Source organism: Molothrus ater, chromosome 32 (assembly GCF_012460135.2).
Source record: "Molothrus ater isolate BHLD 08-10-18 breed brown headed cowbird chromosome 32, BPBGC_Mater_1.1, whole genome shotgun sequence".
NCBI lineage: Eukaryota > Metazoa > Chordata > Aves > Passeriformes > Icteridae > Molothrus > Molothrus ater.
The window spans coordinates 1,582,182-1,595,405 of record NC_071659.1 but is presented as its reverse complement, the minus strand read 5'-3'; the positions used below and the strand labels follow the sequence as shown (position 1 = coordinate 1,595,405).

Below are 13,224 nucleotides of genomic sequence, written 5' to 3'. Positions count from 1 at the left end.
GGAACGACTCCCTCACGGGAAAACGCATCCATTAACCCGGGACAGCGGCGGATTCGATCCCCGGAATTCCCGGATGGATTCGAACCCCGGGTGGGTTTTGGGGGTGCGGGGATGGTCGGACCCCCCCCCACCCCGGGGTTCTCCAAGGCCTTTTCCAACCTCGGCCGCTCCCGGGATTTTCCCCGACGGACACAGCCCCGGGATCTCCTCCCCACCCACCCACCCCGGGCGCCCGAAATCCCGGGAATTCCTCACCTGGAATTGCAGCCTGGGAGCCAGGAGGTTATTCTGGGACGGCGGCTTGTGCGAGGGCCGGCTGGGCTGCGGGAACGAGGACGGAGGGATGGGGAAAAAAACGAAACGGAACCGGGAATTCCTCTGGATCGTCCCGGGCAATCCCGAATTTCCGTCCCCGCCCGGGGGGTCTGGGCCCCGTCCCAACCTTGGGCGGCGGCGGCGGCTCCTGGAATTCCGGCGGCTCCAGGATTCTGGGCGGGCGGTGCCGGCTGCTGCGCTCCTGCTCCCGGGCCAGCTCCTTCTCCATCAGGTAAATGTCGCTGCCGGGACGGGGCGGGGACGGCGGCCGGGTCACCATCCCCGGAATTCCCAAGGCCCCCGGAGACCCTTTGGAAGCGCTCGGGGTTGCCCAGGAAAAACCCGAACTCTTCCATATAAAAACTCCCGGTCCCAGACTTTTCCCGGATTTTTCACCTCAATATTCCAACCTCCCCATCCCACCCCAGAATTCCCAGCCTTGGAGACACTTTGGAGGGTTTGGATTTTCCCAGGAAAGGCTCCGAAACCCAAACTTTTCCATAAAATCTCCCGATCCCAGACTTTTCCCAGATTTTTCCTCCTCGTTCCCACCTCCCCATCCCACCCCAGAATTCCCCCAGCCTTGGAGACCCCTTTGGAATGTTTTGCTTCCCAGGAAAGGCTCCGAAACCAAATTTTCCCATAAAATCTCCCATTCCCAAGTTTTTCGCAGATTTTTCATCCACATTCCCACCAATCCATCCCTCCATGGATCCTCCAGAATTCCCTTTAGGGTTGGAGCATTTCGTTTCCCGGGAAAGGCTCTGACCCCAAACTCTTCCATCAAAATTCCCGATCCCAGACTTTTCCCGGATTTTTCACCTCAATATTCCAAACTCCCCATCCCACCCCAGAATTCCCAGCCTTGGAGACCCTTTGGAGCGTTTCCATTCCCGGGAAAGGCTCTGAACCCAAACTTTTCCATAAAAATTCCGAACCTGACCCTTTTCCCAGATTTTTCCTCCACATTCCCAACCCCTCCATCCCTCCATGGATCCTCCAGAATTCCCTTTGGAGTCGGAGTGCTCTGATTCCCGGGAAAGGCTCCGAACCCAAACTTTTCCATAAATTCTCCCAATCCCAGACTTTTCCCAGATTTTTCCCCAACGTTCCCACCTCCCCATCTCTCCATGGATCCTCCAGAATTCCCTTTGGAACTGGAGCGTTTCCATTCCCGGGAAAGGCTCTGAACCCAAACTTTTCATTAAAAATTCCGAACCTGACCCTTTTCCCAGCTTTCCCCCCTCAACATTCCCGCCCTTTCCCGTGGATCCCGCCCCGCTCCGGGCCCCACCTGAGGCTGCAGAGCAGCTCCGGGAATTTGGGCTTGGAGGAGCCTTGGGGACCCTTTGGGGACCCTTTGGCAGGGGATGGGGCTGGAAGGGCTTTGGTTCCTGGCACAGGGGCTCCAAAGGGGCTCCGAGGCTCCTCCGACACCGAAATTTCCCATAAAAACTCCCAATTCCAAAGGTTTTCCCAGATTTTCCCCCCACATTCCCACCTGCCCGCCCTTCCACGGATCCCCCAGAATATCCCAGCCTTGGAGACCCCTTTGGAACGTTTCCATTCCTGGGAAAGGCTCTGATCCCAAACTTTTCCATAAAAATGCCCAATCTGACACTTTTCTCAGATTTTCCCCCTCAACATTCCCACCAATCCATCCCTCCATGGATCCTCCAGAATTCCCTTTGGAGTTGGAGTGCTCTGATTCCCGGGAAAGGCTCTGAACCCAAACTTTTCCCATAAATTCTCCCGATTTGAATTTTTTCCCAGCTTTCCCCCCCTCAACATTCCCGCCCTTTCCCGTGGATCCCGCCCCGCTCCGGGCCCCACCTGCGGCTGCAGAGCAGCTCTGGGAATTTGGGCTTGGAGGAGCCTTGGGGACCCTTTAGGGACCCTTTGGCAGGGGATGGGGCTGGAAGGGCTTTGGTTCCTGGCACAGGGGCTCCAAAGGGGCTCCAAGGCTCCTCCGACAACGAAATTTCCCATAAAAACTCCCAATTCCAAAGGTTTTCCCAGATTTTCTCCCCACATTCCCACCTGCCCACCCTTCCACGGATCCCCCAGAATATCCCAGCCTTGGAGACGCCTTTGGAGCATTTCCATTCCCGGGAAAGGCTCCGAACCCAAACTTTTCCATAAAAATTCCGAACCTGACACTTTTCCCAGATTTTTCCTCCACATTCCCACCAATCCATCCCTCCATGGATCCTCCAGAATTCCCTTTGGAGTTGGAGTGCTCTGATTCCCAGGAAAGGCTCTGAACCCAAACTTTTCCCATAAAATTCCCGATCCCAGACTTTTCCCGGATTTTTCACCTCAATATTCCAACCTCCCCATCCCACTCCAGAATTCCCAGCCTTGGAGACCCTTTGGAATGTTTTGCTTTCCCAGGAAAGGCTCCGAAACCAAACTTTTCCATCAAAATCTCCCGTTCCCAAGTTTTTCACAGATTTTTCATCCCCATTCCCACCAATCCATCCCTCCATGGATCCTCCAGAATTCCCTTTAGGGTTGGAGCATTTCGTTTCCCGGGAAAGGCTCTGAACCCAAATTCTTCCATCAAAATCTCCCGATCCCAGACTTTTCCCAGACTTTTCCCAGGTTTTTCCTCCTCGTTCCAACCTCTCCATCCCACTCCAGAATTCCCCCAGCCTTGGAGACCCCTTTGGAGCGTTTCCATTCCCGGGAAAGGCTCCGAACCCAAACTTTTCCATAAAAATTCCGAACCTGACACTTTTCCCAGATTTTTCCTCCACATTCCCAACCACCCATTCCTCCGTGGATCCTCCAGAATTCCCTTTGGAGCTGGAATGTTTGGATTCCTGGGAAAGGCTCCGAACCCAAACTTTTCCATCAAAATTCCCGATCCCAGACTTTTCCCAGATTTTTCACCTCAATATTCCAACCTCCCCATCCCACTCCAGAGTTCCCAGCCTTGGAGACCCCTTTGGAGGGTTTGGATTTTCCCAGGAAAGGCTCTGAACCCAAACTTTTCCATCAAAATCTCCCGTTCCCAAGTTTTTCACAGATTTTTCATCCACATTCCCACCAATCCATCCCTCCATGGATCCTCCAGAATTCCCTTTGGAGTTGGAGTGTTTTGATTCCCGGGAAAGGCTCTGAACCCAAACTTTTCCATCAAAATTCTCCCAATCCCAGACTTTTCCCAGATTTTTCCCCCACATTCCCACCTCCCCATCCTTCCATGGATCCTCCAGCATTCCCTTTGGAACTGGAGCGTTTCGATTCCCGGGAAAGGCTCTGATCCCAAACTTTTCATTAAAAATTCCAAACCTGACCCTTTTCCCAGCTTTTCCCCCTCAACATTCCCGCCCTTTCCCGTGGATCCCGCTCCGCTCCGGGCCCCACCTGAGGCTGCAGAGCAGCTCCTGGAATTGGGGCTTGGAGGAGCCTTGGGGACCCTTTGGAGACCCTTTGGAAGGGGATGGGGCTGGAAGGGCTTTGGTTCCTGGCACAGGGGCTCCAAAGGGGCTCCAAGGCTCCTCCGACACCGAAATTTCCCATAAAAACTCCCAATTCCAAAGGTTTTCCCAGATTTTCCCCCCACATTCCCACCTGCCCACCCTTCCACGGATCCTCCAGAATATCCCAGCCTTGGAGACCCCTTTGGAGCGTTTCCATTCCCGGGAAAGGCTCTGAACCCAAACTTTTCCATAAAAATGCCCAATCTGACACTTTTCTCAGATTTTCCCCCTCAACATTCCCACCAATCCATCCCTCCATTGATCCTCCAGAATTCCCTTTGGAGTTGGAATGCTTTGATTCCCGGGAAAGGCTCTGATCCCAAACTTTTCCCATAAATTCTCCCGATTTGAATTTTTTCCCAGCTTTTCCCCCTCAACATTCCCACCCTTTCCCGTGGATCCCGCCCCGCTCCGGGCCCCACCTGAGGCTGCAGAGCAGCTCCGGGAATTTGGGCTTGGAGGAGCCTTGGGGACCCTTTGGAGACCCTTTGGAAGGGGATGGGGCTGGAAGGGCTTTGGTTCCTGGGACAGGGGCTCCAAAGGGGCTCCAAGGCTCCTCCGACACCGAAATTTCCCATAAAAACTCCCAATTCCAAAGGTTTTCCCAGATTTTCCCCCCACATTCCCTCCTGCCCGCCCTTCCACGGATCCCCCAGAATATCCCAGCCTTGGAGACGCCTTTGGAGCGTTTCCATTCCCGGGAAAGGCTCTGATCCCAAACTTTTCCATAAAAATGCCGAACCTGACACTTTTCCTAGATTTTTCCTCCACATTCCCATCAATCCATCCCTCCATGGATCCTCCAGAATTCCCTTTGGAGTCGGAGTGCTTTGATTCCCAGGAAAGGCTCTGAACCCAAACTTTTCCATAAAAATTCCCGATCCCAGACTTTTCTGAGATTTTTCACCTCAATATTCCAACCTCTCCATCCCACCCCAGAATTCCCAGCCTTGGAAACCCTTTGGAGGGTTTGGATTTTCCCAAAAAAGGCTCTGAAACCAAACTCTTCCATAAAATCTCCCGTTCCCAAGTTTTTCCCAGATTTTTCATCCACATTCCCACCAATCCATCCCTCCATGGATCCTCCAGAATTCCCTTTGGAGTTGGAGCATTTCGTTTCCCGAGAAAGGCTCTGACCCCAAATTCTTCCATCAAAATTCCCGATCCCAGACTTTTCCCAGACTTTTCCCAGACTTTTCCCAGGTTTTTCCTCCTCGTTCCCACCTCTCCATCCCACTCCAGAATTCCCCCAGCCTTGGAGACCCCTTTGGAGCGTTTCCATTCCCGGGAAAGGCTCTGAACCCAAACTTTTCCATAAAAATTCCCAATCTGTCCCTTTTCCCAGATTTTTTGTCCACATTCCCAACCCCTCCATCTCTCCATGGATCCTCCAGAATTCCCTTTGGAATTGGAGTGCTTTGCTTCCCAGGAAAGGCTCTGATCCCAAACTTTTTCCATCAAATCTCCCGATTTGAATTTTTTCCCAGCTTTTCCCCCCTCAACGTTCCCGCCCCTTCCCGTGGATCCCGCCCCGCTCCGGGCCGCACCTGAGGCTGCAGACGAGCTCCTGGAACCTGGGCCTCTCCCCGGGGTCGTAGTCCCAGCACCGCGCCATCAGCGTGTAGAGCACGGGCGGGCACAGGTCGGGCTTGGGCAGGCGGTCGCCCCTCTCCAGGACCCCGATCACGTCCTTGTTCTCCAGCCAGAAGAACGGCTGCTTCCCGAAGCTCAGGATCTCCCACACGCACACGGCTGCGGCGGCAGCGCCCAGTGCCCGCGTCAGGGCCCCGCCGGAACCCCCCGGGAACACGGAAATTCACCCCGGGAACCCGGAAATTCACCCCGGGAATCCGAGAGTTCACCCCGGGAACCCGGAAATTCACCCCGGGAACCCGAAAATTCACCCCGGGAACCCGGAAATTGCCCCCGGGAATCTGACAATTCACCCCGGGAACCCGACAGTTCCCCCCCGGGAACCCGAAAATTCACCCAGGGAATCCGAGAGTTCACCCCGAGAATCTGACAATTCACCCCAAGAATCCAAAAATTCACCCCAGGAATCCGACAATTCACCCCAGGAATCCGACAATTCACCCTGGGAATCTGACAATTCACCCCAGGAATCTGAGAATTCACCCAGGGAATCCGACAATTCACCCCGGGAATCTGAGAATTCACCCTGGGAATCCGACAGTTCACCCAGGGAATCCGAGAGTTCACCCCGAGAATCTGACAATTCACCCCGAGAATCCGACAATTCACCCAGGGAATCCGACAATTCCCCCCGGGAATCCGACAATTCACCCCGGGAATCCAAAAATTCACCCCGGGAATCTGAGAATTCACCCTGGGAATCCGACAATTCACCCCAGGAATCCGACAGTTCACCCCAGGAATCTGAGAATTCACCCTGGGAATCCGACAATTCACCCCGAGAATCAGACAATTCACCCCAGGAATCCGAAAATTCCCCCCGGGAATCCAAAAATTCCCCCCAAGAATCCGACAACTCCCCTCGGGAATCTGAGAATTCACCCCGGGAATCCAAAAATTCCCCCCGGGAATCCGAGAGTTCACCCCGGGAATCCGACAATTCCCCCCGGGAATCCGACAATTCACCCCAGGGAATCCAAAAATTCCCCCCAAGAATCCGACAATTCCCCCCGGGAATCTGAGAATTCACCACGGGAATCCGACAACTCCCCCCCCCGTAATCCAACAATTTTTTTGGGTTTTTTTTGGGGGGGGATCCGGTGGTGTTTTGAGGGGCTGGAGATTGGTTTTTTGTTTTTTTGGGGTTTTTTTTGGGTTTTTGGGGGGGGGTTTGTTTGTCTTTGGGGTTTTTTTTGGGTTTTTTTTAAGCGATCCCGAAATTTTTCCCCCTCCCAAAAATCCCGGCTGGATTTTTAGGAAGCTCCTAAGGGATGGGTGAACGGAAGCCCTTCCCACGGGATGGGTTCTCCCAAAGGGGAAAAATTGGGATAATCTGGAGTTGAGGAGGGAAAAAAAAAAAAGGTTCAGGAATTCCGGAGTGGGATCTCCCACACGCACACGGCTGCGGCGGCCACGCAGCTCCGGCATCAGGGCCCGGGAATCCAAAAATTCCACCCGGGAATCTGACAATTCACCCCAGGAATCCAACAATTCACCCCGAGAATCCGACAGTTCCACCCGGGAATCCGAGAATTTTTTTGGGGTTTTTTTTTGGGGGGATCCGGTAGTGTTTTGAGGGGCTGGAGATTGGGGTTTTTTGGGGTTTTTTTGGGGTTTTTTTTGGGTTTTTTGGGGGTTTTTTTGGGGTTTTTTGGGTTTTTTTTTTAAGCAATCCCAAAATTTCCTCCCTGCCCCAAAATCCCGGCTGGATTTTGAGGAAGCTCCTAAGGGATGGGGGAACGGAAGCCCTTCCCACCTAAGGGATGGGTTCTCCCAAAGGGGAAAAACTGGGATAATCTGGAGCTGGGGAGGGGAAAAAAAAGTTCGGGAATTCCGGAGCGGGGTTTGCGCTTGCGTGTGCCGTGGGGAAGGGAGCAGTGCTGGGATTCCCGCTCCGTGCCATGGGAATCATGGGAATCATGGGAATCCCAGAATCCCAGAGCACGATTCTGAATCCCGGGATCCCATCCCATGAAGAGGAATTCCAGGGTCCCATTCTCAATCCCAGGGTCCCACCCCACGATGATGAATCCCAGGATCCCACAATTCTGAATCCCAGGATCCCACAATTCTGAATCCCGGGATCCCACTCCATGCCATGGGAACCCGATCAATACCAGGATCCCATTCCATGGTGATGAATTCTGGGATCCCATTCTGAACCCCAGGATCCCATCCCACACCTCGGGAAGAGGATCGATCCCAGGATTCCGCTCCATTCCATGGGAGGCAGATCAATCCCAGGATGCCACCCCACGATTCTGAATCCCAGGATCGCCCTCTGAATCCCAGGATCCCACCCCATGATGATGAATCCCAGGATCCCATTCTGCATCCCCAGATCCCACACTTCTGAATCCTGGAATCTCACTCTGAATCCCAGGATCCCACTCTGAATCCTGGGATCCCCCTATGAATCCTGGGATCCCACCCCACAATGATGAATCCCAGGATCTCACTCTGAATCCTGGCATCCCACTCTGAATCCCGGGATCCCACCCCACGATTCTGAATCCCAGGATCCCCCTCTGAATCCCGGGATCCCCCTCTGAATCCCAGGATCCCCCTCTGAATCCCCAAATCCCACGATTCTGAATCCTGGAATCCCCCTCTGAATCCCGGGATCCCACCCCACGATGATGAATCCCAGAATCCCACAGTTCTGAATCCCCAGATCCCACAGTTCTGAATCCCAGGATCCCGTTCCACGCCGCGGGAAGCAGATCAATCCCAGAATCCCACTCCATGATGATGAATTTCAGGATCCCATTCTGAATCCCAAGATCCCGTTCCATGCCACGGGAATCACAGGAATCCCAGGATCCCCTCCATGCCATGGGAAGCAGATGAATCCCGGGATCCCACCCCATGATGCTGAATCTTGGGATCCCACGATTCTGAATCCCAGGATCCCACTCTGAATCCCCAGATCCCACAGTTCTGAATCCCAGGATCCCACCCCAAGATGATGAATCCTGGGATCCCATGATTCTGAATCCCGGGATCCCACTCTGAATCCTGGAATCCCACTCTGAATCCCAGGATCCCACCCCAAGATGATGAATCCCGGGATCCCCCTCTGAATCCCAGGATCCCCCTCTGAATCCCAGGATCCCACTCTGAATCCCAGGATCCCACCCCACAATGATAAATCCCAGAATCTCACTCTGAATCCCGGGATCCCCCTCTGAATCCCCAGATCCCACGATTCTGAATCCCAGGATCCCCCTCTGAATCCCAGGATCCCCCAATCCTGAATCCTGGGATCCCACCCCACGATTCTCTATCCCAGGATCCCACAGTTCTGAATCCCGGGATCCCCCTCTGAATCCCAGGATCCCACCCCACGATGCTGAATCCCAGGATCCCCCTCTAAATCCTGGGCTCCCACCCCCCGATGCTGAGTCCCGGGCTCCCACCCCCCGATTCTGAATCCCGGGATCCCACCCCCCTCATTCCGAGTGCCGGCCGCGCGCCATTCCCGCCATTCGTTCCCGCCATTCGTTCCCGCCATTCGTTCCCGCCGTTCGTTCCCGCCTCTCTCACCGAACATCCAGACGTCGCTGGCCGTGGTGAAGCGCCGGAAGTTGATGGATTCGGGCGCCATCCACTTGATGGGGAGGCGGGAGACGGAAGCTGGAACGAGGCCGGGAATGATCCCGATCCCGCGTTTCCCCCATCCCCGGCCGTCCCTGGGGATCCCAGGGGATCCCCGGCGCCCGATCCCGCGGGAGGGATCCCACCTTTGTAGTACTCCTCATCCTCGATGTAGCGGGAGAGGCCGAAGTCGCCGAGCTTGACGCACTCCGGGGAGGCCACCAGGATGTTCCGGACGGCGATGTCCCTGGGATTTGGGATCAGTGGGATCCGTGGGATCCATGGGATCCGGGATTTGGCATTTGGGATGTGGGATTTGGGATTTGGGAAAATGGGATAATGGGATTTGGGAAAATGGGATATGGGATAATGTAGAGGAGAGGCCACCAGGATGTTCTGGACGGCGATGTCCCTGGGATTCGGCATCAGTGGGATCCATGGGATCCATGGGATCCGGCATTTGGGATGTGGGGTTTGGGATTTGGGATTTGGGAAAATGGGAAAATGGGACAATGGGATATGCTAATGGAGAGGAGAGGCCACCAGGATGTTCCGGACAGTGATGTCCCTGGGATTTGGGATCAGTGGGATCCATGGGATCCATGGGATTTGGCATTTGGGATGTGGGATTTGGGGAAATGGGATAATGGGATATTGGGATGATGGGATATTGGGATGATGGGATGATGGGATGATGGGATAACGGGATGATGGGATGATGGGATATTGGGATAACGGGATGATGGGATGATGGGATGATGGGATGATGGGATATTGTGATAACGGGATGATGGGATGACGGGATATTGGGATAACGGGATGATGGGATAATGGGATATTGTGATAACGGGATGATGGGATAACGGGATGATGGGATATTGGGATATTGGGATACTGGGATATTGGGATAATGTGATTTTGGGATGATGGGATGATGGGACGGCTGCAGATGGGCCGGAGCAGGAGCAGCCTCACCCAGCCCACGCAGCTCCCAGAGCCTCCACCCCCCTCCCCACCCCTGCCCCCGGCCCCATCTCCCACCACCCCCCCCCCATCACCCCAAAATTCCATGGGGCTCCGGCCCCATCCCAAATCCCGAATCCCAAATCCCGAATCCCGAATCCCGAATCCCGAATCCCGAATCCCGTATCCCGGATCCCGGGGCTCACCTGTGGACGCAGCTGATGGCCTCCAGGTAGGCCAGGGCCTTGCTGACCTGCAGCGCGAACAGCACCAGCGTGGGCACGGCCAGGCCCGCCCGGTTCTGCTCCAGGTACTGGCCCAGCTGCAAGGGAGCACGTTCCCCACGGGATCAGCCCCGGAACGGCGGGACACACCGCGGCACCCCCCCACGGACCCCGCCCTGCCCAACCGTGGGGATCCGTGGGGATCCATGGATCCCGCCCTGCCCATCCGTGGGGATCCGTGAGGATCCATGAGGATCCATGGATCCCGCCCTCCCCATCCATGAGAATCCATGAGGATCCATGAGGATCCATGGATCCTGCCCTCTCCATCCGTGAGGATCCATGAGGATTTGGGAGGATCCATGGATCCCGCCCTCCCCACCCATGAGGATCCATGAGGATTTGGGAGGATCCATGGATTCTGTCCTCTCCATCCATGACAATCCATGGCGTTCCATAGATCCTCCCATCTCCATCCATGAGGATCCATGGATCCTGCCGTCTCCATCCATGACATTCCATGGATCCTGCCCTCTTCACCCATGCAGATCCATGAGGATCCATGAAGATCCATGACGATCCTTCCATGAGGATCCATGAAGATCCATGAGGATCCATGGATCCTGCCCTCTCCATCCATGAGGATCCATGAGGAGCCATGGATCCTGCCCTCTCCAAAATTCCCACATGGATCCATGGATCCTGCAGGCCCCATCAATCAGGATCCATAGATCCTTCCCTCTTCACCCATGAAGATCCATGAGGATCCATGAGGATCTCATGGATCCTTCCATGAGGATCCATGAGGATCCATGAAGATCCATGAGGATCCATGGATCCTGCCCTCTCCATCCATGAAGATCCATGAGGATCCATGGATCCTGCCCTCTCCAAAATTCCCACATGGATCCATGGATCCTGCAGGCCCCATCCATGAGGATCCATGGATCCTGCCCACATCACCCATGAGAATCCATGAAGATCCATGAGGATCCATGAAGATCCATGGATCCTGCCCTCCCCATCCATGAGGATCCATGAGGATTTGGGAGGATCCATGGATCCCGCCCTCCCCATCCATGAGGATCCATGAGGATTTGGGAGGATCCATGGATTCTGTCCTCTCCATCCATGAGGATCCATGGATCCTGCTCTCTCCATCCAGAAAGATCCATGACAATCCATGAGGATCCATGGGTCCTTCCATGAGAATCCACGAAGATCCATGAGGATCCATGGATCCCGCCCTCTCCATCCATGACGTTCCATGGATCCTGCCCTCTCCATCCATGAAGATCCACAAGTATCCATGGATCCTTCCATGAGGATCCATGAGGATCCATGGCTCCTGCCCTCTCCATCATTCCCGCATGGATCCATGGCTCCCGCTGTCTCCATCCACGAGAACGGGATGGGGATCGGGGCCGGGATCGGGATCGGGATCGGGGCCGGGGCTGTCTCACCTCTCCGTAGGGGTAGAGCTCCATGATGATCCAGGTGGGCTCGTCCTCGGCGATGCCGATGAGCTTCACGATGTGGGGGTGCTCCAGCTTCTTCATCAGCACTGAGGGGAAAGCACGGAGGTGGAATTCCCTCCCTCCCCCCCGATCCGGGGGCTTTTTGGGATCCTGTCCCAGGATTCTGGGCATGGATCAACTCCCCCGTCCTCCATCCTGAATTCCCAAGGGGCTCCTCGTTCCTTTGGGATCCCCAAGAAAACCCCGGCAGGACCCTCAGGATCCCCAAAAAAACCCCGAAAGGATCTTCAGGATCCCAAAAAAACTCATGAAGACCCTTCAAGATCCCCCAAAAAACCCAAAAAGACCTTCAGGATCCCCAAAAAACCTCATGAAGATCCCCAGGATCCCCCAAAAAACCTCAAAAAGACCTTCAAGGATCCCAAAAAAACTCATGAAGATCCTTCAAGATCCCCAAAAACCCCAAAAGGACCTTCAGAATAAAAAAAAAGTCCCAAAAGGACCTTCAAGATCCCAAAAAATACCAAAAAGGCCTTCAGAATCCCCCCAAATCCCAAAAGGACCTTCAAGATCCCAAAAAATCTCCACCAGGACATTCAGGATCCCCAAAAAACCTCATGAAGATCCCCAGGATCCCCCAAAAAACCCCAAAACGACCTTCAGGATCCCAAAAAATCTTCACCAGGACCTTCAGGATCCCAAAAAACCTCATGAAGATCCCCAGGATCCCCCAAAAAACCCCAAAAAGACCTTCAGGATCCCCAAAAACCCCAAAAGGACCCTCAGGAACCCCCAAAATTTCAAAAGGACCCTCAGGAACCCCAAAAATCCCAAAAGGACCCTCAGGAATCCCAAAAGGACCCTCAGAACAGCCCCAAAAACCCCAAAAGGACCCTCAGGAACCCCAAAAATCCCAAAAGGACCCTCAGGAACCCCAAAAACCCCAAAAGGACCCTCAGGAACCCCCAAAATTTCAAAAGGACCCTCAGGAACCCCAAAAACCCCAAAAGGACCCTCAGGAACCCCAAAAGGACCCTCAGAACAGCCCCAAAAATCCCAAAAGGACCCTCAGGAACCCCAAAGAACCCCAAAAGGACCCTCAGGAACCCCAAAAGGACCCTCAGGAACCCCAATAATCCCAAAAGGACCCACAGAACAGCCCCAAAAATCCCAAAAGGACCCTCAGGAACCCCCCAAAAATCCCAAAAGGACCCTCAGGAACCCCAAAAGGACCCTTGGGAACCCCAAAATTTCAAAAGGACCCTCAGGAACCCCAAAAGGACCCTCAGAACAGCCCCAAAAATCCCAAAAGGACCCTCAGGATCCCCCCAAAAATCCCCCAAAGGGACCCTCAGGCACCCCAAAGCCCCCCCGTGCCGCCGCCTGCGCGCGGTACCGGCTTCGCTGAGGAACTTCTCGCGGTTCTCGGGGCTGCAGTCCTTCTTGCAGGTCTTGACGGCCACGTCCAGGCGCTCCCCCTTCTGCCGGGGGGGAACAGGAGAGGGG

General features: G+C 54.6%; 1 protein-coding gene across 4 annotated transcripts in view; it reads right to left on the bottom strand.

The window, feature by feature from the left end:
• The window catches only part of PTK2B (protein tyrosine kinase 2 beta), an 85,057-nt gene that overhangs the window by 26,661 nt on the left and 45,172 nt on the right, over window positions 1-13,224 (bottom strand). For all 4 annotated transcript variants that reach the window (XM_036405197.2, XM_036405194.2, XM_054518084.1 and 1 more), the window contains 8 exons: window positions 13,115-13,199; window positions 11,704-11,804; window positions 10,223-10,338; window positions 9,200-9,300; window positions 9,003-9,092; window positions 5,351-5,555; window positions 443-557; window positions 256-321 (listed from right to left, as the gene is read on the bottom strand). In XM_036405197.2, the coding sequence (XP_036261090.1) occupies window positions 256-321; window positions 443-557; window positions 5,351-5,555; window positions 9,003-9,092; window positions 9,200-9,300; window positions 10,223-10,338; window positions 11,704-11,804; window positions 13,115-13,199 (879 nt within the window). The remainder of the gene's footprint in view (window positions 1-255; window positions 322-442; window positions 558-5,350; window positions 5,556-9,002; window positions 9,093-9,199; window positions 9,301-10,222; window positions 10,339-11,703; window positions 11,805-13,114; window positions 13,200-13,224) is intronic.